This window comes from Scomber scombrus, chromosome 5, assembly GCF_963691925.1.
Source record: "Scomber scombrus chromosome 5, fScoSco1.1, whole genome shotgun sequence".
Taxonomy (NCBI): domain Eukaryota; kingdom Metazoa; phylum Chordata; class Actinopteri; order Scombriformes; family Scombridae; genus Scomber; species Scomber scombrus.
In genome coordinates this window covers 3,010,396-3,035,326 of record NC_084974.1, presented here as the reverse complement: position 1 = coordinate 3,035,326, position 24,931 = coordinate 3,010,396, and the positions used below count along the sequence as shown (strand labels likewise).

The 24,931-nt window shown below is 39.2% G+C and overlaps 1 protein-coding gene across 1 annotated transcript in view; it reads left to right on the top strand.

The window, feature by feature from the left end:
• Positions 1 to 902: 902 nt before the first annotated feature.
• Positions 903 to 24,931, top strand: part of brip1 (BRCA1 interacting helicase 1) — a 41,117-nt gene continuing 17,088 nt past the window's right edge. Inside the window, exons 1-14 of the mRNA XM_062419137.1 lie at positions 903 to 946; positions 1,329 to 1,436; positions 2,825 to 2,936; positions 3,189 to 3,374; positions 4,655 to 4,806; positions 5,540 to 5,677; positions 11,408 to 11,686; positions 14,506 to 14,727; positions 14,925 to 15,124; positions 15,224 to 15,356; positions 16,444 to 16,598; positions 16,699 to 16,876; positions 17,163 to 17,303; positions 18,278 to 18,439. Of these exons, the coding sequence (XP_062275121.1) occupies positions 1,344 to 1,436; positions 2,825 to 2,936; positions 3,189 to 3,374; positions 4,655 to 4,806; positions 5,540 to 5,677; positions 11,408 to 11,686; positions 14,506 to 14,727; positions 14,925 to 15,124; positions 15,224 to 15,356; positions 16,444 to 16,598; positions 16,699 to 16,876; positions 17,163 to 17,303; positions 18,278 to 18,439 (2,151 nt within the window). The 5' untranslated portion in view covers positions 903 to 946; positions 1,329 to 1,343. The remainder of the gene's footprint in view (positions 947 to 1,328; positions 1,437 to 2,824; positions 2,937 to 3,188; positions 3,375 to 4,654; positions 4,807 to 5,539; positions 5,678 to 11,407; positions 11,687 to 14,505; positions 14,728 to 14,924; positions 15,125 to 15,223; positions 15,357 to 16,443; positions 16,599 to 16,698; positions 16,877 to 17,162; positions 17,304 to 18,277; positions 18,440 to 24,931) is intronic.

Sequence of the window (24,931 nt, the reverse complement as noted above, 5' to 3'; positions counted from 1 at the left end):
GCTTTTTCAGTCAACTTTATATACTGTATGTATATATGTTTATATAAATATATTAACTTTATATATACTGTATATATATGGAATATAAATATGAAAACACCGGAATGGTCCTTTAACATACCTCATACGGAGGTCGCGTCTGGACGATAACCCCAGATTTGCGACTATTAGTAACTCAAATAAAACTAATGAAGAACTAAAACTCATGAGTTATGTACTTTGCTTTATATTTTTTTTTAAGTGAAACCCCCACTGGGTGCTATGTTGTTGTATATTAACGACTGTGTGTTTGTATTGTTCTATTGTCTCTGTGTAATGTTTACTATACATCAATAAAATATGTATACAAAAAGAAAAGAAAAAAGAAGATAATCCCAGATTTGCGACACTCTCGCGATATTTGAAAAGACAGGAAGTAGTAACTTTAACCCATATCAAATGTTCATTTTAACACACATAATAATCTTTCCGTAAACCCCTAACCCAATAGTTTTATGCCTATATATAAACAGACCATAACCACAGTGTTGTCACCATCAAACGTAACTATCGTCGTGTTTGCTAAGCATCAAGTTACAGACAGCAAGCCACACACATAAAGAATTCAAAATAAAAGCAAGAAAAAATGTCTGTAAGAAAAGAACTGGTTTGAACCCAGTGAAAACTGGCAGGGTGAAGAATAAATCGCCGCAAAGGATTTTTAGAAATAAAGTACTGCTGTGTGTGTTTTTTATTTATTTATTTTTAACTCACAACCAGTCTATGCTCACAACACACTCCGTGATGTTTCACAACATGGGTTTTATTTAGAAAGTACCTATAGGAAGCAGTAATGTATAATATGGCTAACTTCCTGTTAAATAGTGAGATGTGATTTGTGTGAGCGGGAAGAATCATGGGATGAGTAATGTAAAGCAATGTGCAGCTCGTTTTCGCTTCTCACACAGTAAGAACATTTTCTTCTGACCAGTGTTACCAGTTTAAACACGGAATACCAGAAATAAACCAAAAACAGCAGTAGCAAACTAGCAGTAGTTCATGTTAGGTAATGTTAGTCAGTAAAAGTTAGCTAAAAAATGACTCGGTTAGGTGATAACAGAAGGAAAGTGACAGCTAGCGTGTATAAACCTGCTGATACATTCTTAGCAGCATGTTAGCTGTTTACACGGCTGGCTCAGGTGAACCATGTCATTAGCGGCTAACATTACTGTAGCTTGTGAGTTAATGACTTACAGTGGCTTTGCTCACATAACACTGTACGTCTGTTTAATACATAATATCAGGTTTAACAGACATGTTTCTTGTTATTAATAAACATGTCTGTGTAGCGGGAACAGGTAAACATGGCTTCATCCGCAGTGGACTACACCATAGGAGGGGTGAAGATCAACTTCCCCTGCAAGGCTTACCCATCCCAACTGGCCATGATGAATTCAGTGAGTACACCTTCACCATTAAATGAACTACTTAAGTGCACCTGTAAAGCATGTTAGCCTATTTTAATCTACAGGGAACTATCTCCTTATAAAAAGAGATAATAATACATAACTATGAAAGAGAATGATGGAGTTATGAAGTCATTTTTGTAATGATTTATTTGGAGAATCAGCCAGTTTCCTTCATGTTTGGAATCCATTTCTGGTGTTCTTGACTGGATGGTCTTTGAATGTCTATAGGGACCTGAGTGTTTAAAGGTATAGTAATAGTATAGTATAGTTTAAGGGTATGTCAGTTGTTGTTTGTAAACACACAGCATTCAAAGTTGGCCCCTCCTCCCCAAGGAGAGAGAGAGAGAGAGAGAGAGCAGTGATGGTTGGGCGAGCAGGAGACTGAGTGAAGAGAGCAAGCAGTGCTGGCAAGAACAAAGTCACGAATCAGAGAAATAAAATGTTATTTTCTGATTGTTTTACAGCAGTTACATTCTAAAGCACAAATACACACACCCACACCTCTGCGCAACCCTGCAGGAAGGTGCCACATTGCCAGATTGTGTGTGAATACGGAGCTTCATCCTGTCTGCTGTGACCTCCTTCACACAGACCTGCAGCTCTTTATACATCCATGATACAGAAAGCAGAATGGAGTAGTGGGCACTAACCTCGTCACTATGATGCATGCTGTTATTGGCTGGGTGCTACACACACACTGCCCAAATGTTGATGCCCAGAAACATCCCAAACACAGCAAAATAATACGGAAATACAGACAGAAGGCAGAGTCTCTGCAGATATATGTACCACCACACACCTCTAGTGGGTGATAAGTGAGTATAAGTATGAGTCCATACATTGTTTTTTAGGAAAATCCTATATAATATACCTTTTAATACTGGTTGCCAATATTTATTCTTTGAAAAGTACTGAATACACTGTAATGCACTAATATGTTTATGTGTGGGTGTATATTACATTTTTCACTGTATACATGATCATTACTGTCTGAATCTGGCTTCTACTTATCTGCTGAATACTGTAAAAAGGTTAGTGCCCATGTGTGGAATATAACGTGACATTAATGAAATGAAGCAGTGAGATGTGTGGCATAACTAGTGATTTCCTAACTTATTGTTTAATACTACTGCAGTAACCTTTGATCTTTATCCCATTTTCTAACTTGCCACATTTTTTGCCTTTGTGCATTGTAGGTTTTCGTTTGTTTTGATTTATTTCTTTATTTCTAATATGATTGAAAAGCTCTTAAAGAAAGAAAGCAAAAAGTCTGCACACTGCAACTCCCAATGCAGGTAGATTTATTAGGATATCATCAATTTGACGTTTCGAGCTCCACGCTCTTCTTCAGACTTCAGTCTGCATCTTGTCTGCAGATCATACGAGGGTTGAACTACGGACAGCACTGTTTGCTGGAAAGCCCAACAGGAAGTGGAAAGAGCCTAGCCTTGCTCTGCTCGGCTTTGGCCTGGCAACGGGCACAGATTGGTAAGTCCCCTCTGACTGTGATCAAATGCAAGTACACCTGGTATCCACAAATAAAATGGAAGTGCTTTGGTGTGCAACATGCTTGAAAAGGCTCACACAGACAGTCTCACTTGGATGTTTTCACTTTTGTGTCTCTTATTCATAATATTGTTTTTCATTCACATTGTCGTGGATTACTTTCCAGCCCCACATACAGACTGAGTCCATGTCACTGATATTTTAATACATCTGTGTTTCATTGTGCGATGACAGCGAAACCGGACCAAGGAGGAAGCTGTGTGGAAGACAAAAGCCAGTCAGATAAAAACTCTGGAGACAATAAGAAGCCAGATGTCACCACTGCCTGTCAGTGTGTGTGCCACAACAAAGCCAGCTGTAACTCAGCTCCGTCTGCCTGCAAGGATGCAGCGCAGCCGGTACCTCCAGAACATGAAATTAGTAGGTATTTCTCAGTCCATCAGAAACATGCATTTAACTGTGTTAAAAGACAGGCCTAGTTTTGATATTCCAGGTAGGTGAAAACAAGCATGGAGTGTTTATGAGACGTGTCTTTGCTTTCTCTTTCATTCCTAACAAAAAAAGAGCAGAAGATGTTGAATAAAATACTTTTTTTTGGTCTTTTTACAAACTTCAATGTACTGCAGATTCAGTCAGTGGCAGACATTCATCAAAGAACAAAAAATAAGCTAAAGATATTATTTTTATCTGAGAAGGACACTTCATTGTACTGTACCAACCCTAGTATAAACATAATGAGTCAGTACAGTGTGTCAATACAGTGGCATCTCACATTCAGTTTGGTGAATCATTCAAATCAGTCAATCATTCAATGTATCATTACACCAGTACACAGCAACTAAATCTTTGATAAGTTAATGTGACATTTGCTTAGAAAAACTAAGATAGTTACATGTTAATATAATAATGAGCCAACAACGTCAGTATTAAAATGTATTGTGCTTCTTCTTACCTATACTCTATTTTTCCTTCTTATAAATACTCAACAGTATTCCTGAGATTCCTTTTTAAGTACACCTGATCTACCATTATGATAAATATTATTCATTTCCACTCAGTTAAAGTGCAATCTCTCTCTTAACTCCCATAAAAGCCTACAGTAGTCTCATGTTCCACCTGTAAGACTTGTGTTTTAATGCTATTGTTCATCATCTGTTATGTGGAAACATCACATTTCCTCATACTCAAGGAAATAAAAAGTGGAACTGCAATGATTAGTTGATTAATCAACTAGATGCCAACAATTAAATTAATTGCCAACTGTTTTGATAACCAATTAATCGTTTAGAGTCATATTTTTCTCAGATCCCAGCTTCTACAATGTACAATATTTTCTGTTGTCTGTAGTCTTTTATGAGAGTGGACTGTTGGCTGTGGAAAAAGGACATTTGAGGATGTCGCCTTTGGCTTTAAGAAACAGTGATCAACACTTTTCACCTTTTTCTGGACCAAACAACTAATTGATTAATTGAGAGAGAATAACCGACAGATTAATTGATAATGAATCGTCAGTTGCAGCCCTGCTTAAAAAAAGTGTGCATATTGGTATTAGTTCAGTTATAAAATCCCAGTGTACCACAGAGCAACCACCTGGTTTGGCTACTGTCAGCTAAGAGGTGCTTGTACCAGTTCAAAAGAAGTTAAAGTGTCTTTGCTAGGATAGGATACTTTTGATATGTGTGGTACTTTCTGCGTTTCAGTATCTTTACTCGAGGAGGAAGAGCCTAAAAAACCGACATTAGCCTCTCGTCTGTCTGAGAGATTCCAGTCATCCCTCAACTCTGACCGAGAAAAGGATGACGACGACGACTTCCAGACAGACAGGAAACGAATTCGCACTGCTGAACACACGGTAGCTATGAATGATTTGCATGTATCGTTGTACATTTATATTCACTGTGTAACAAATTTAAAGGGTGAATATTTCCCTTTTTTTGGGCCGTACAGCATAAAATGATCATAATGTATCTTGTTGTACTGTAAGCACTAGAAGTGAGAATTTAATAACAGACATTACGATGCTGTCATGATGCGTTGCGTTGATGCTACCAAGATACAGGTGAATCAAAATGCACAATATTACTACAAGTCAATCAAAGTGGTGATATTCCAATATTTAACATCGTTTTATTTCCTTTTCACCATGTTGACTACATATATTCCCTAATTATAAGGCTTAACTCTTCACATTTGAAAAACTTTATCAGTTACAGCTCACCTGAGGTTTGGAAATGTATTGTGTCTGTATAATATAAATCATTGAATCGTCTTTCTTTCAGTATTTTTTTCAGTTTTGTTAGTGGTTGCCAAATTTATATCAACAACAACAAAAAATTCACTTAAGAGACAAGGAGTTGTGACACTGCTAATATTCCACTCTTATGATCTCCCCCAGTTAAATAAACATATATTTCTCACTTCCCCTTGTAAGATAATCGCACTTTATGAAAATGCAGTGATGTATTCCTCAAATGAACAGAAATGTGTTCTGAAATGAAGCAAGCTGTCATGTAAAGTGAATTTTTTTTTGCAAAACTAAGTGATATGCAGATCAGTGATGTAAAGTTTGTCTGCTTGTTCTTCAGAGTCGTAAAAGGCAGCGTCTGGATCGAGGAGTGATCTTTATAGATGATGAACCAGAGCAGGAAAATCATCCTCCAGCACCTCCAAGTTGGACTGTGGAGCCAAACAGCCAGGCAGCTGGTTTGTCTTCATCCTGTTGCGTGAGTACACCAGTAATGTGGTTTTACTGACACAAGGGGGCAATATTGTCCTCTGATATGAAGCAATTGATTTGATTACCTGTGTAGTGTAAAGCTGATCAGTGCAACTGTCCTTATGTTTGGTAGGCTTTCATGAGTTTTTACTGACGGGGCAAATATACACATATTTTATTATTAGAATTAGTAGCCATACTAGTGGTGGTATTGGCATTAATACAAGTAAGTGTTATTTAAGTAGAACTAGTAGCAATTGTATGTCTAATTGTCTGAATGCAGAAATACAACTTATATATTAAATAATTTATTTAAAACATATGAAATATTAAGTTGAAATCAAAAGATATGTTTAACTGCAGACATGTTGTCTTGTCACAACAGGAAATGCACAGGTGTGACTTATTCAATCAATGATGGGCCTCTCCCAGTGAACCAGCATGCAAATCAGTGGTATTCATAACACCTGTGCTTCCTCTGCTGTGACACATAAAAATGCACTCTGGACAAAACAGTAATACTATGCAACAGGCGCCTTCCTATTGGAAGAACCCAAAGTATCAGTGTCATAAATAAAAATTCACAGAAAAAAGAAAAGTGGTGAACTTTCTCACAGATGATGCTGATGGTGTAGATTACATCCAGTATGTCTCAATTTATGGTTTCACCAAGTCAGCAGTAGGTTCATCGTCACCATTCACTCTTACCACTGGGTGGTGGTATACTCCACCACATTATCAAAGGCTGCAGTTAAAGTTTTAAATGTGTTTGCTTTATATGAGACAAAGTTCAACTTTGCTGTTAATTTATGTTTGAGCAAAGAAGTGTTTAGATTAACAGAAAGCAAGTACATGCATGCAAGCTTAATAAAAGAGTGTGAAGGTAATGTCATTTTAAGAAATGAGTCCACACAGCTGTTTATGATCTGATTTCACTTCACAACAATTGTTTTTATTCATGTGATCATTCTCATTTATTTAATATGAAGTCAAATGATATGATAATTATTCATTCCAACTTCCCCTTTCCCTTCAGAGAGATTTATCACAAAAATGTATGGGGATGTTTATGGGCATTTCTTTCAGACTCAAAGCATCAGTTCTTAGTCATATAAAGGGTACAACAATATTCTCAGACCATGAAAATATCAAACAGCCCCTCAGCTGCCATTCTGCTGTCTGTATTGGCCAGTGGTAAAGGAAAGTGTAGCATAGTTGACCTGTAAAATAAATCCTTTGAACTTTACATTTCCCCTACTACAAATCATTATCTTCTTTAACCCCCTGACATCATTACATATTCAGCAGCTTTGTTGGAATATATATTTTATGTTTATTTTATCATATATGTAAGCTACTATATATGTACCTACTTACCACTCTATTAATACAGAAAATTAAGTCATGTTTGTCCATCAGATCTTGATTACCTGCCCGGATCATATAAATCATGTTTTGCTGTTACTTTAACATATTGGTAATGCTCTTGGTCTAGTCATGAAAAAGTATAGCATCTTGTGTGAAACCGTTGCCCCAGTCAGAAGCAACCAAAGCAGGTGCATCAAGTAGCAGCATGCTCTCAAGGTATCAAGATGCTGTTGTGGTGAATAATCCATGTACCTGAGTTCTCTCCAGGCCCCAAAGACCAACAGGTTACCCATAATCATTAGACAGGCTCAGCCATAGAATGCTGTTGCACTTCTCACAGGAATGATTAAACTCTCACAACTGCGTCGAAACCTGCCACAGGTGTGTGGCTTGGATTCAGAGTCGTGGATGGTTGGAGGTGGAAAAAGTGGAGGAGGGAAAGTGAAGTCGAAAAAGCGCGTCCATCTCTGGTTTCCCTGCAGCTACATGACCCGGGCTCTTTTGTCCCACGAGCGCTGACTGACGGCCTGAATGGGGCCCTTTGAAGCAAGCTCCAGTTTTAATTAAGAGGGTTTGCCTCGCCTGGGCCGCTGATCTGTGAAAGCCACAGGGATAAATATTGAATGGGGTTCACCCGCTGGTTACTGCGCCCGAGGGATAAACAGGTGCTTTGGAGGGCAGGTATTTGCCAGGGCCCCTACCTGCACAGTGTGGTCATACCAGGAGGAGGGGGGGGGTGTTGGGTGTCATGTTTTCTGAGGTATTGGTTATTGAAGCCCACCCTTATTGGAATGAATTCCAAGCCTTCGAAAACTGTGGAATGAGTAGCAAATTGGCGTCCAGCGAGAGGCGCCAGTGATACCTAAGTGATCCACTGCCTGCGGCCCCTCAGTGCCCTCTGACTGGCCCCCTGGAGTGTGAGATTTCCATCTCTCAGGTGTTGGCAGGGACTAAAGCAACAGAAGCCTACCTGTGAATATTCCGAAGTGCTCAGTAACACCACTGACCTCTGTTCTGTCAATCCACACAGTTTTCTCTGTACACGTACACCTGGACGTACCAGTATACCTGGGGAAACTCAGTATACCTGTCTTGGACGCTATACTTTTTAAATGTAGTGTTAATAAGAAAGCAGTTGCTACAAGTATTATGTTGTTTGACAGAAAATGTGGAGCATTCTCATTTTGCTTGCAGCACCCAAGCAGCAACACCAGCGGAATTGTCCTGTGCTGAATGAACCGGTATGTTCTTGTTTCAAGCAGAGCTGGCGTCCCGTTTGCCCCCTTTGCCAGTTATCTACATTCCTTTCTAGGGGGTGTCTGCTCTGGGCTGTGGGGCCAGGCTTGAAACCTTGTTGTCCTGGCATCTAGGGAGGCAGGCGCGTAAAAGGATACTCTTGTGTCAGCTGTTTCCTGCTGCAGCTTTTGACAAGAGCCTCTATTCATCAGCAAGCCCTTCTACACCGCCCCAACCCATCTCTCCTCCCCCCACCTGCCAATGAATAAGTAATTATTGGCCATCTTGGGGCAGGATATTTGGATGGCTCTATTTAATGTGGCAGCAGCAGGTAAGGTGATCGGGCTCAGGGCCCAGGCTGCGGAGCGTAACTGTTCCAGAGGAGAAAGGTAACTTGAACTGGTGTTGGGGCCCCGCAGCACCTCTGTTTATTTTTCACATCGGCTCAGGGCTCGTTATCCCTCTTAACTCTGAGAGACGGCTCTCTAAGGGCTCTCTTTGGCCTACACTCCATCACACATTGTAATATTCGATGGGCAAACATGCTTGGAAAATCTGAGCCTCCGTGTAACCCTAGCTACTCGTTTGTCATCAGAAGTGCTACCTTCTGATCCTCATCATATGTTGCGATGCGTGACGACACATACCATTCATTCTTATTTGGAATCAGTCCGGTCATTTGTCGAGGATTTAGGGATAAACATGTTTGCCAGACTTGTGATTTATGTTTATTCAATAGTAACAAGAAAATAGTAAACTCTTAAGGAAGAGGCCAGACACTTGTTACAAAAGTCGAAAGATAATACCATGTAGTGGACGAGGTGTGCGTATCAGTGTTAACCCTTTGGGCTGATGCCATCAGCTGTTTAACTATTCAAAGTGCCAAATTTCAACATAGATCTCTACAGTCCTTTAGGGGGACTGTGTCTGCAGTAAGTTTTGAACATACATGCCAAGTTTCATTCACAGTACACAGTTCAATAGTAGAGCTTAAGTCTTGTAAAGTTTTTCAAGTCATTAACACTACACATGTAATCCTTCCTACGACCACAATGTGGATTGCAGTGGCAGAGTGGCACTAACCATATTTCCACTCATTGACCCCATGTACAGATGAAACAGAAGCAACATTGTTAAAAAAAAGAAGATCATTCTCGAGAACTGCTCATCACATTGCACTTATTTTAGTCTTGAGCAATACATCAACTGGGTATGAAGAAGAGTAGTGGGTGATATGCATAGGACATACATAAATATGAGATTCCTTGCTTTATATAGAGAGATATACAGTATGTTTCATTACATTTTTGCTCATATGAGAACTTTATTAATCTCAAGTTAAAGCTAAGTTGGTTCACATCTGACTGACAGGAAATCTGAAATACTTCTGATTGGCTTTTTAACCGTGTGGTGCCTCACTGTAAAGAATATTTGTAGTCTGTCTTCCAACACAAAGATAGCAGCTAAACTAAGAAACAGCCAGAAGAAGAAAAATGCAAATTTTAATGGTTTTATTCCATCTATATGGTCTACAGCAAGTCCATCTATTTTGACTGTCAGTCAGATGTCACAGTGATTTGTATTTGATTTAAATCTTCACAATACAAGGGCTATAATCTTAACTGATGCAAAATGAATATTTTCTAAGTCCACTTGTTGCCAATTGGATAAAAAAATGACTTCAAGATTTGATTAAGTATTCAGTCAAGTCTTACTTCTACCTAACTGATCTAAGTCTTTTCACTGAAATGATCTTGCATTTTTTTTGTGAGTTTAAAAAATCATTTTGAATGGATTTAATGTGATTGCATTCCAAGTTTTTTTCTCTCTCTCTGTCTGTCTCTCTCTCTCTTTTTTAACTTCTATTTTAATGCTTATAAAAGTTAAATTAACCGTACTGATGATGATGATGATAATGATAATAATAATAATAATGATAATAATATTGGACTACAGATTATCTAATGATACTCTAGCTGGTTTAGAATTACAAAGTACAGGCCACGAGAAGCCTGTGATTGGATGATATATGTGAGCCCTTAAATGGTCAAAGAGTACATCACTTAAAAGAGCTCAACACATTAGCAGGATCAGTTTCATAAGCATTGCCGGCTACACTTCACCTGTGAGCGGGGGAAAAAAGAACACACCACATCACTGGACGGCCAATTATGAAGCAGCTAGATTTTGTCAGCCACCACAATGGCGGCCTATCATCTTTCAGGCCCAGAAAAGGTCACCTGGTGCAGAGTGACAGGACACCTTATGTATGGATACAAATTCTTTATGCCTCTCTGTGTGTTTTTCAAAAGAGTATACAAGGTAGTCTGTCAAAAAACCTATTCAAGCGGTATATAATAGTGATGAGTCGGTATCCTCTTGTATCATTGTGCCCTGAAGAGCAAAATGTAGTTTAACATTCAGATGATAAAATAAGTAACAGCACAGGACATTTTTCTTTGTTGCACTTGATTAGTGAGTCCATGCGATATAATTATTAGTTGATTATTTACTAGAAACTTTAAAACACACTGATGGAAATCATCAGTCAAGCATTAACACGATTAGATTTAGGATTAGTAATTTATTAACAGCGGCAATATTCATAAATAACTACCAGTGTTGGTCAGGCTACAGAAATAGATGGTCAGCCAACCATATCAGTAGATGTTTGATAGTAGATTTTGGTTCATGTAGATGCAGTGTTGTCTGGATGTTGTGAAGTGGCAAAACATGCACACACATACCACAAAAACAGCTTATATTTGTGGAGATATTGGAAGTCTGGTCATGTCATGCCACAAAAATTGCTGGTTTTATTTTGCAACTCAGTAATAAATAATAAATGTACATAATAACTCCTATATGCATTCTAATGTGTGTCCTCCACCTTTTGTGGAAAGGACGACTTGATACACAGGATTAATGAGAGGAGGTGATTAAGCATTAAGTTATAGATCATTACAAACTATTTTACCGATATTCTTGTTTATAATCACAATAAACTGAAATGCATTTACTAGTTGAGGAGTGTTAAATTTCTATTTCTTATTGACAGTATTATCAGTATAAAAATGACTGGTAGTTGCTAGATTTAACCATCTCTTGGTTTGTTTCTTCTTTCTCCATCCAGTCCCCTGAACCATGCTCCCTTTGCCCGTGTGCTTCAGCCAAAGATGGTGTGAAGGACAAGGACAAAAACGAAAAGGAAAAGAAGAAGGTCCCAAAGATTTTTTTTGGCACACGCACACATAAGCAGATCACGCAAATTGCCCGCGAGCTGAAGCGCACCATTTACTCCGGTGTGCCAATGACCATCTTATCTAGCAGAGATCATACCTGTGTCAACCCAGAGGTGGCGCCCCACTCTAACCGCAATGAACGATGCAAGGATCTGTTGGATGCCAAAGATGTAAGAATGGAAACTAACACACACATACACAATAAAGATATTTCAAACGGTTGTCAATTGTAAGTTAAAATAGCTTAAATACATTCGGTTTACAATCTAAAGCAAAACAAGAAAAAAGTCTGAACACTGCAGCTCCCAGTGCACGTATTTATTTAGATATCACCAGCGTGACGTTTCATCACACTGGTGATATCCAAATAAAAATATTAAATGGTATTTATTTGGATATCACGTACTACAGTTGTCAGGTGTAGTCCATTTCCATTGCAATCAGCCCCATGCCCATTGATTTCAACTGAAGATATACATCTTTAAAAACATCAGTACATAGCAATACATAGTCTTATTTTTTAAATAAAGGCTCATTAATTTCCTGAAACCGTTAGGCCAGTAAACAATAGTAAATAGTGCATTAGTTGGGGACTGTTTTCATTTGTGGATTAATATACATCACGAGCTCTACGGCACAGAGGAATACACCGTGGTGGTTTTGGTCTTTTCATGCGATTTATTCGAAATAAGAAATATAAAAAATATAGTCAGACTCATTCTTTGTGGGATTTTGCTCAAACATTTTAACAAAGGGCATTTTGTAAACTCCAAAATGCAGGTCAGACTTAACTGGACAGACGCATTACTTTTATTCCATGAAGACCACCATCTGTATGTCTGCTTTAGTCCATAACTCGGACCAGTTCAATCCCTCTTCTGAACCAGGATTGACCTCCATCCAGCTGTGAAATCTAGCACCTGATAATACTCTCTTTCTCAATGGAGTAAAATGTTTTTTATCCATTAGTCACACTATTTGGTGAATTGCAACATAAAACATGCACACCTAAATTGATTTCCCTCCCAAACATATACTCCCTTGACCTCTCACCATCATGTCCTGTGAAGAGACCCTTGCTATAAAGTTTATTGTAGAGTTGTAACACAAGCCCACAAGTAACTGCAAAGGCGGACAAAACTCCCTCAACAGTGTAACCTCAGAGCAGCAATTATGCTGCTACAATATCCACAATTGGTCCAGCTGACTCTTTTTGACACACTGAAATGTCAAGAGCCATTGAGTGAGACTTGAGACACTTGTAACCCCCCATACTGTCCTAATGTTAAGGCGCCTACTGTAATGAGGACAATTATGCTGTCATTGGAGGTGTTTGCCTCCCATGGCAATTGTCTCACTTTGTCATATGAAATAGATGGCCCAGTCATAACCCCACAGTAGAGTGGGTGTCGCTAATGCTTTATCTCTTCATCACCTCAGGGCCTGTCTAGGCAGCGTCAGGTTACCACAATGTACAGACACAGTGAAACATGCATCATTTGGCTAAGAGTGTCTTCAGTCAAAACACCTGCCCGCCATTTTAATAGAGCTGTAAGCTGCCCATACTTTCCTAAAGGTGTCTGCATGGCTGTTAATCCCCCCAACTCTCCTTTCACTGAGCAGACAGGGTTCGGTGTCAGCGGAGTGTCTAAGCTTTGCACATCATTGTGAGAAGGCCACCATTTCATCTTGAGATGATTATTGTGTCTGGAGGTTACTGAGTCCAATGGTGTACAGTACCTGTGTGACAGTGTCACCTCAAGGTCTTCAAATTCATAAAGAACAGGGTGGGACATCTAAAGAAGACACCTCTACTGACACAGTAATCAGTGCTTGGTATATGAGATGCTGTTTCGTCACACATCTAGTACATTCACCGTATGACAGTCAGGACATGTAAACCCCTTCAATAGCAGTGTCGCCTGATCTAAGGTTAAAGGGACATCCTATATATTCTGTAATCTCCTGACTTTTGCTGTAGTCTGCCAGCCTGAGGTTAACATGTGTAGGTTTGAGTGAAACGTCTCAATAATTATTGGATGGATTGCCATAACATTTGGTAGAGATATTTGGTATAGATGACCTGCAACATATGTCCCTGGGCGGATCCAAACCAGGGACGCTGCGATTATGTGGCATGCGCTCTAACCACTCGACCACCAGGGCGCAGGGAACTTAACAACTCTTAGGCTGGAGCTTCCCATAACCTGAACCTCTGAGAAAGGTCAAAGGTGGTCAGCTCTGCTTTGATTTTCCATTGTATTTTACAAACAGGTAATGATTTGATAATGATAGAAAACCTGGGACAACAGCTACAAATTCAGATTTGGGTCCATTAATGGAAAAACATCACTAGTGTAAGATTAGTCTTGTTCAAATTAGGATTGATGTTTGTCATTAATTAGGATTGATGTATGTCATTAAAAAGGCTACAATGGGACTGTCTACACCATGTTTAAGCACTTTTCATGTAAATGTACTGTGAGGTATTTCTTAATGCCTGATCTCCTTATTTGGTAAGAAATAGTTTACTGCAAATTACTCCCTCAATTCTTATGTGACTGCATCAGTTTCATTGTTGGGAGACAGCAGTTTTTCCTCCCTACATGGAAGTCTTCTCTCTCAGCCAAGATAATTAAATGTATAAATATAAGTAGGACCAGAGATTTCTCAAAATCAGCAGATTATCTTCATTCAACAGTACGTGAGTAAAGTCTGACAGCAATGGAAGTTGACGGCACAAAAAACGGCACCCTGTGTGTCAAACCATGTCATAGTTTTTCAGTGTGTGTTTAATTTCTTGTAATCTTGTTTCACCTTTTAAATGTTTCTGTACTTAGTCCAGCTCCCTTTGAATGGCCTTCTCTCCCCAAATACTTATGATTGCCTGGACATTGTTGTTTACCCAACATTGGTCTTCTGGGTCTAACCCTATTTTTCATTATCTAATTTGTCTGTATCACTTTAAAAAAAATCATCTGTATTTCAGGGCCGGTCATGCCGTTATTACCATGGTGTCCAGAAGATGCGGGACCAGGGCACACTGCAGTGGACCCATGGACTGTATCAAGCCTGGGACATCGAGGACCTAGTCTCTTTGGGCAAACGGCTACGTTCATGCTCTTACTACGCTGCTCGTGAACTTATGGCTGGTGCCCATATAATCTTCTGTCCATATAATTACCTGCTTGACCCAATGATCAGAGAGAGTGTGAGTAGATGTTGAATGGCCCTTTAAAAATATACCACAGTAAACATAATACACCTGTTATTGCACAATTTTAAAATGAAAGTATCTTGATAACTACAGGTCATTACTGCATAGCATACAGCATGTAGAGTTTGGAGGGATTAACCTCTCCTTCTTGTCTCTCTCTCATCATTGCCTTCAATCTCCTTTTCTACCAGATGGAGATTGACCTCGCAGGCCAGATCTTGGTGTTGGACGAAGCCCATAACATTGAGGACTGTGCAAGGGAAAGTGCCAGCTTCACGTTAGACCACAAGAGTCTGATGATGTGCAGAGACGAGCTTGATGGCATGGTCAACAACAACATCAGACGCTCCGAACATGAGTCCCTCAGGGACTTCTGCTACTGTCTGGTCAAGTCAGTGATTTCATGATTCGGTGACAAAATATGACTCGTATGTGGCTCTCATGATTTGAATAGATATTTACTGTGGATGTCTTTTTGTTTATGGTGTAGCTGGATCCAGGAGAGCCAAAGCTTGATGTCTGAGCGGGGATATGAGAGCGCCTCTAAAGTCTGGAATGGGAAGGATATACTGGGCATTTTCCATGGCCTGGGTATAACTGCTGAAACCTTCAGCATTCTGAAGGTACACCAATTATCTTCCAATTAGACTTGAGGCTTACCACATGCTTACACATTCAAACATAACTATTATTTTCTCATCATTTGCTTGCTGGCTATCCATTTTCTATCTATTAGCAGTTAACAGCTCCACTTAACTGAGATATCAGACCAGTTATAATCCTTTCCAGTCCCCAGGCCTTAAAGCCCTAGCACTTTAAAGGGTGAAATCTCACAAAAATGCAGTTCATTTCAGTGGAATCAGTGGACTCCCTCAACACAAAGTAAATCAGGGCAAATATTTGATTTTGACTTGCAAATTAACTATCTTACTGGCTCTGCTGCGCCATTAACTTTTATTTAACCTCTTCTATCGCAGTAAAACTGTTCAACAGAAGAACAATGGTGTCCAAACAGTTATGAGGAAGTGGCCTATTGTACAAAAATGTCTTTTGATTAAACTTAGAGCTAAGCTAATAAACTAACGAGTTTACTTAATAATAGTTAGCTTTTTCAATAACTTTTTATTGAATTAAATAATGTACATTGGTGAATGAAATGCCTGGGGTAAGAGAACAGAACAGTAGAAGAACAATGAAATGAGAAGCTCCAGGACCTGTTTTAACTGACTAGCACTAGCCTGCCTGGCAAGTTAGTGGTCAGGTTGCCGTTTGAAGCACTGAATCCTCACACAGTCTGATTTACGTTACCCGTGTGATCGGTGTAAGTGCATGAATGCAGCAATGCTTTATGTTGGAAGGGAAAGCACTTTATAATACAATCATGCTTGCTGGTCCTAAAAATGCTTCTATCTAGATATGGAACTGTAATCCAAACATAGTTTAATGAATCAGTGTATTTGTAGTTTGCTTCCTGATTATAAGCAACCAGCACTGTTGGCCAAATGAACAGATTTGAAAATGACCATCATGCATCACAAACAAGTGCATATGAGGCTGGTTAGTGACCTGTGTTTCTTTTCTTGCAGGAAGAATATGTGTTGTTGTGAGCGTGTATGTAAAATGTTATATTTCTGTTTTAATATACTGCATGTATAAAAACCTGGATACAGATGTTCTATAATAAGAGTATTTATTTTTTTTCTGTGACAGAAAAACTTGGCAGCAATATTGGAGAAGGAGGAGCTTGTTAGTACTGTTAATGGTAAAGAGGACTCGGTGCAGATCCCAATCATCAGCTCATCTACCTCCACTGTCCTCAAAAACCTCTTCATGGTGCTGGACTTCCTCTTCAGGGACAACTGCAGGTCAGAGATGACCCAAAGAAGTCCTGTCATTGCACTGGATGAATAAAGGTATAGGTGATAGAATTTAAGACTAATATACTTCTGCTTTGTGTGTCTGTAGGTTTTCTGAGGACTACCGAGTCGCGCTGCAGAGGAGCTATGCTTGGACAAACCAGGTCCCACCCGACCTCCCTGATGCTCAGGGCTTCATTGTCAGGCAACGCAACAGACACCGCCAAAGTGTCCGAGTCAAGGCAGAAGTCCTGACTCTGAGCTTCTGGTGTCTCAACCCTGCTGTGGTAAGAGGTTAGACCTGGTAGACCCTGCTATGTAGGCCAGAAAATCTTCTTGTATATCATTAGTTCTGTAAATATAAAGAATATGTTAAACCCTACCAAGTGAGAGGAAACTGATATGAGGGTTACCTGCCAAGCACAGGTGAAAAAAGTCAGTAAAAATAAAGACTTCTTCCAGTTCCTCAACCTCCACTGACCCATTGTGCCCCCTTTACAATACATGCTATGTGGCAAATTTAGATTACTGCCGAAACACTGGTTAGATGTTAATTGTGTCTGTGTCTCTCAGGCCTTTTCTGATTTAAGTGGGACAGTGCGTAGCATTGTGCTTACATCAGGAACCCTGTCGCCCATGGGGTCCTTCTCCTCAGAACTTGGGGTGAAATTCTCCATCCAACTGGAGGCCAACCATGTTATCAAAAAGTCCCAGGTCAGTACTGAATGCAGTTACCCTTTGAGTGAAGGGTTTTACACAATTTGTTGAGGTCTCCCAAGTGTGAGTTCAGCTAAAATATTGTCACACCCACTGTTTCTCTACATTTAATGTATAAATTGCAAATGTTCTCTTTCCATCTTTTCAAAGTTGTAAATCCTAGATGGCTATAGTACAAAATAAAACATGTTAACTGTTTCAGCATAACAGAAAATATACCTGGTTTAGTTATATCAATTGATATTAATAATACTGAAACTTAACAGTTCACTATTAATGCATATAGATCCTCTGGTTGAAGCGGTGAAGGTGCTCAGTGATGCAGTACAAAAGAAACTAGAGGAAATATGGGTGTTAATGTCATCATTTCACTGTAAAACTAATTGTATAATAGAAATGAAAATACGTGTCGTCAGGAACAATCATTTATAATCTATCAGTCATGCTTACATGTTTAAAAGTTGAGTTGGTTTGTGTGTTTGTGTACTAGGAATTGGTTAAACTGTGATTGCACCCGTGTACTGGTGAGTGTTTGTTGGTTTGCACATCAGAAGTGTTCAGAAGAAATCAATTGGATTTTATTAATAGAAATGAGCATACACACAGTTTAATGAATGGTGCATTGATAAATGATTGATAAAACATTTGTCTGCAAGGTAAAACGGGGATTATAATAATATTAGGATAATAATAGGATAATAATTGTATTAAACAGTGAGAAACATTGACTCTGTTTGCTCAAAATAGCCTGTAGGGCTGATTAAAGGCATGTTGTTTGAGCCATATTAAGAGTTTCTAATGGAAATAAGAAAAGAGGACGATGTACTTTTTTGAGTTCAATTTTAATTTATTAATGAATTACTTTCAATTATGAAATATTAAGAAAACTGTCCCTAAGGATATTCAGAGGTTTATTTGAAATGTATTGATAATATTGTCTAATGTAAAGTGTCAAAACGCCCTCCTTGCAGGTGTGGGTAGGCACTATTGGTGCTGGACCCCAAGGCAGAAAACTGTGTGCCACCTTCCAGCATGCTGAAACATATGCCTTCCAGGACGAGGTCGGGGCCCTGCTGCTGCACGTTTGCCAAGTGGTGGCCAAGGGTGTGCTCTGCTTTTTGCCTTCTTACAAGGTAGATATACCACTAACACATACTCTACTTAAACAGTGAACCATGAAATGACTGATCTGAAAGGAATATTGAAGTCTATTAATCTGTCACATACCGCATTTGCCATTTAAGATACTGCTTATAAGGTTGTTAGAAAATAGCATTACACTGGTTGGCCCCTGAGGGTATGGTACAACAATTACAAGCTTATTGCCAGTTTTGATCACATTTTCAGCAGTCTTTGCTCAACCTACTTACCTCCAGGACCCTGAAGGTATGCTATTAGGGAAAACAATCTGTGTGTTTTCATTGTTACATTTTTCATCTTTTATGAAGTGCCACAAAGCCTAGAAAAATAAATGAAAATAGGCCCAACAAAATAATTTCCATAAAATAAAAAACAAAACTACACATCCAATGCCCAGAAAATGCTACTAGTCTGCTCATTATAATTCAGTCCAACACAACAGTTCTCTTTTTTCATTGTTGTAGCTGTTTTATAGTTAATAATGTGTCATTGATACACAACATTTAGTCTCTTAATTGTGTAAAGCAAATCCATGCATGTACATACATAATACACACCCGACCTTATTATTTACATTGTAATGTAATGTTAATGGCCATGCAGAGTTTGCTGTTGCAATATTAATTTTCACATTTAACCACTAGGAGGAGCTGGAGACCACACATTAGTCCCATGTCCAGCGCTTTGCTGTTTGAAGACATTTGTACATGCAACTTGTTTCATGCAGTTTTAAGCCTCCACTGCATTCCGCTAGTTCCCACTACTGAGAGGAAGCAGCTGCTGGCGGTGTCATATGTTACAGTAGATCACTACTAATCAATGGAGGTAATTGTTAGGTTCTTGTTAAATGCGATCATCCTCTTAAAACTGTATCTTCTTTCAGTTAATAAGGACACTCCTGAGAGCGCACTCATACACACTTTGTCCCCCTTTGTTTCTTATGCGTTTTTCTTCATGAATAATGAATGTCACTGTAGCTCAGTTGTCACATCAGCTTAACAAAGGGGCCAACTGGATTTCAGTTATCATGTCTGTTTGTCCACATTGCACGTGTTACATGTAACGTTGGTCAATTACCAAACAGGACTCACCATAAAATGATAGCTGCCCCTTTCCCACTTTAACATTCCTTATTATAAAATACAATAAACATCAGTGTCACACATTTTGTTCTGCAATGGATCATGGTAATGCTGAGGGATCCAAATCAGTTATCTGTATTTAATCACTGAAATGTTATCGTTTTGATCATCATTAAAAGAACCAAGGTAGTAAGTGTAAATTATGTTAAAATAAATATAATTGATTTGAAGAAAGGCACATATTGAGTTTATGTTCCTGTTCTCACACATTAGAAAAATACTAATTGTGTAAAGTAACATCAAAAATATATTATCTTAACCTTTCGTTGTGCTGTGCATTACACTACAAATATACATGATATCTTCTTTATCAGGAAAAATCTCAAATTTGGCAGACATCAGCAACAGTAAAAAAGCTTCTCTCCTCTTCCTTACATACTGCAACTGTGTCCCAGTGGCTAACTGTAAATCTTTGAAGCATATGATATGTACAAAGCATTTTGGATTTTTCTCAACAGCCTCTCCCCCTTTTATGACCTCCTCTCACATCCCGATTCAACTGGATACACAATGAATTATGAAAGTCGGGCATCACTGGCATATAGTACTGTTTTCCTGTGACGACTCAAAGTCTAAGGACACACCCTTCTTAGTTCAATGGAGATCCTCCACGTTTTGTTTTCTTTGCCCTTGGCAGATTTTGTTTTTGCCTTTGGCATATTTGCATAGTTCATGTTGGACTTGTATTTCATAGTGTCACATGCAGTGATCATTGGTTAGAATTCTCTGCAGTCCTTATTTGCTTGCTATCCAGTTGCGCCCTCAAACAGCTGATGGACACTGCCATCCAAACTGTGAGGGAAAGCTAAGACTCAAGGCCTTGTTTTCTCATTTTACCTTCCTTTTTGTCAGCCTGCGATGCCAGCCAAGCAGTGCCTATGAGCTGTGGGATGTTTTTTTATTATTGATAGCATGTAGGAGTCTTCTATCTCTCTCTATGCTGATGCATAAATATTTAATCTGCAGTCAGCTCTTAAAGATGAGGAGATAAGGGGATATGAAGGGCTGGGGTATTAATTGGAGCCCATGGAGGCTTTGTTGGTGCCACTGAGTCCCGTCTGCCCTTTGGTGTGTGTGTGTGTGTGTGTATGTATGCAACACAGAGAGGATAGGTCATCTCCAGACATCCCTGTTCAGTGTGTCTAGGTGATGACTATCAGCCCCTTATACACAGCTGGCTCTGTGATAGACATAGAGAGCAGTGAGGCGAACAGGGTCAAGGAGGTGTCCCTCAAGGGTCTATTCGCTGCCCTCACGTACACACTCATAAGTCAAAAGTGCACAGCATGATGCACTGACACTGTTTAAGTCAGTTTATATTATCTTCTTACAACACATAACATGGCAAGTAAGTAAAATGAATAATAAAATGAATCTAAATCTGATTTTCCTATCAGTAATGTAATAGGTTTTTTTGGAGTGGGGTTGTGAAATGAATTGCATTTATATCTCTGTAGCTCTGGTACTTATTTTCCAAAAATAACCATGCTGCACTCTAGTCAGGTGAATGCAAATAAAATCTGGCTTTAGTACACAACTCAATACATTTCTTTTTTTATGATACGTTGGACACATTTGACACAAGTATGCCCATAATCATGGACATACTTTCCCAGAGAGGGTGCACCAGTGTTGTGGTTTTGTAGCACTTTAGCCTCAACAGCCCCCCAGTTAATGCCCATTAAAACCACAATGGGGCCTGCCGTCTGGTCCCAGCCGCCAAAGGAAAGGGACCAATACTTAAGAGGAGGGAGGGACTGATAGTTTATTTAAAAAAAGAGGTAAAAAGATGGCAGGGAATACAAGATGCTTTTAAAGGAGACTGAGATAAGGGCCATTAGGTGATGTCGCCTCACTGTCTGTGTGAAGACGCACCCAGCACTGGCGCAGCCGCTCAGGGGTATCAGAAGCAACACGCAGCTCCTGAAGTACTTTTATCTCAAAGTCAGACTGTTTCTGTCTGTGTTTGTGAGCATATTAGATTCATGGGTCAATTTGCCCAGTGTAGCATATCCCCCCCACCGAATTTCTTTCAGAGCCAAAGTGATGTTTTATATGTGTTTTTACAGTGGAAACTTCAGGGTTACTGCTGTTTGACTAAAATGGAGCTGTTTGGGCGGCTCGGTTTCAGACTAACAGGACACATGTCAAATAAACCCTCAGTCATCTGCTTGCTCAGAAATCTCCCTTAACCATAATAGCTATCATTTCTTGCTGTTCATGAGTTTGAAATACAATAAAATTTAATAAAGAAACTTGACAGATGACTTGATTATTTTTTCAGTTAGATTATTTAAGTCTCTGAAACAGTCAAAAACCTAAATATTTACACTTTTATTAAACATAAGTAGCAGATGCTCACGTTTGAGAAACTGGAAAGGGTGAATTTGGCTTTTTGCTTGATAAATACTTAAAATGATTTATCGTCAATACCAAAATATTTGGCACATAATATTCTGCTGGTTGTCATAACTGATTAATCAACTGATCATTTACCACTAAGCTAATTATCTAATTAACTGAACAGTGTTTCTGCAGTTAAAGTCTGCAATGTTTGCACCAAGTAAATGTAATAACTCAAGATGTTACATTATTAGAATTATTTTAACCTAATTTACAAATGTTAAGAAGAAATGAGCATTTAACATTAATTAAACACAGTTAACATTTTATTACATATTGCCATGTTATCTGGCTGTTTGGATCATATGTGTTTTGCGAATTTTATGAAATAAAAACTCTTAATTAATATTCATTTATTGTTAGTTATTATTTTCACCTTTAATCGACAGATAAGTTGAGTCAAATCCTTGCCTCTAAACAAATTTGACATTTTTACATGTTCAGCTGACACCTCAGCAAACACTGACAATTTATACAGTTAAACTAATCAGAAGTGTAGCCATTGACCATTATTTCTATTTTAATGTAAATGTTTCCGAACACACACTTTATGTCCTACTTATTTCTAGTTTCTATTTCTCTCTTTGGCGACTTAAAGAGAAGAAAAAGAACGTCATATCAGTAACTATCGTCTTCTCTGGGCAGCAGGCAGTGTTTTTGCAGCGTCCCGTTGTCACCCCCAGTGTGGCTGGGATGTGTAGAGCAGACTACAAGGGAAGAGTAGCAGGCCAGAGGTGGCAGGTGGCTTCTTGCCACCAGTCTTGGCGTGATGGTTGCTGTGATATTTGGAGGCTGAATAATTTACACCGCAACAACACGTCTCCCCTCGCCACTGCGAAATGTGGCTCCTGGCTGCATGTTTCATTAATGCCATCGCCTCCAAAACCCCTTCCATAATTCAGCAGGCACTAGAGGAGCTGCGATGTGTCGCCACACAGCTCACTGACACCAGGGACGTGAGGAAGGAGATAGAGAGGCTGGGCCGGATGCAGAGGAGGTGAAAGATGGGGAGATAGTTAGGAGGGGGGAAAGAAAGGGAAAGTGTAGAAGTGCGAGAAAGACTACAGTTGACTGCTTCTATATGGTTGCTCACCACTCTGTCCCAGTGGCAGATTATCTGGCCCACTTTAACGTGTCACTGGCAAAGGCTAAGCATTGCCCCTACCATGCCTAGAAAGGACAATAAATAATTCACACTTTGTTGTGCCCTCAGATGTGCTAAATACTGCCATTCTCATGTATGTTGCCCACGTCTCGTAATTGTGAAATCTCTCGTTGATGTCTAAATTCACTTATAGACTTAAACTTCAGTGTCTTTCTTAAGACAAGTAGAGTTCTAGCTTATGTTTCAGAGATAAACTAAAATCCTGTTAAGCCAAGAGACAATAAACCCTGCGTTCTACAGTAATGTCTCAAATGAACTGAGATAATTGTGCTTTGTGATGTTAAATGGGAGCAAAATGAAGTGTCATTTCTTCTTTTTCTTTTTTACATCACATCTGCATAACTGGTACTCTCTGCTAATAATAGTTTATCATTAGGAATATTTGTATTTCTAAAATGCATTGGAACATAATTTAATAGTCCTTGATCTATCTAGTAGTAGCTTTATGGTACTGTATTGTGCTATACTGGAATGATACCATTTACATATTTCTTCAGCAGTGGTAAATCACACAAAAAGGTGTGTAGATGGGCCTGCAGATTGACATTTTACAGCCCAGCTCAGTCTGCCAACTAAACAGCAGGTCTGCGTCAGATGTTGCACCTACATTATTCATGAAGGTGCTCATGTCTGTAATTTTTTGTGCCTGTAATTTCTGTGTCGAGTGTCTCACACTCACATGGTTGAAAGCCTTTGCTGAAGGTGCTGAAGATCCATCCGACTGCACAGAAAAACACTCGGCTTCACATTTCCATCCATGCGGTTCCATGTATCGGACCAGCTTTGTGACGTGCGTGGCTTACATCACTGCTGACTGGGGCTAAACGCAGTAAAAGTAACACCTGTAACGTGTGATGCGTGTAATGCAAATCATTACAGAAACCATGCAATAATTACTATTCATACTATGAACCTGGTTGAAATATTTAGTGTGTTCAGTATATTCAATTAATGTTCCTGTATTGCTGTAAAGTGTAGAAAGAACTTTTTCTCTCTCACAAAATATGATCTTTATTGCAGGGCTGTTGTTTTAGATTGAACACTCTATTCTACCCTTTATTAAGTACGCTGTCACATAATTCTACTTTTTGAAGAGTTATATACAGTATACTGTGACTGTGCTGTGTGGTAAACCAGCAACACCAGTTACACTCCTTTCAGGCTGACACGGTAACAGGGACTAATCCCACATTGGCAGTTGATATGAATGGGTGAAACAAAGTGTGTCAGTCTGCAACCTTCCACCTACCCTTGTATGGTCATAGTGTAATATGAATGGCTCAGACTACTGTAGACTGTAGGTTCAGACTAAGAGCCTTTTCAAATGTGCGTTGTTTAGTCTGGTTGAATCAGAGTGAATCAGAATCAGACTTCATGGTACGATTCCTTTCGGCACACCGCAGTTGTACTGAGGTGTGGAACGAAAAAAAACCTTTAGAGGATGTGGTCTTAGTCCAGTCAACAAGAAATTCTGGTGCGGTTTGTTTGGGGTGGGAACGTGATATGACCTCGATCTGATCTGACTACAAGGCATACTCAGCAACTGTGACCTAACACAACAATCAGACAATGGACAACGATCCTAAAGCAACCAAAGTGCTTTTTTATCCTTGACTGGCCGAGTCAATCGTCTGATCTCAATCCTATTGAGCTGCATTCCACTTACTGAAGACTTGCTTGCTGAGATTTTCCTTCATGACTACATTTATCTTACTGTTCCAGCCTTCACTGGAAATAACCTTAGTTTAAAAATGTATTTTCTGTTATGTAATGCT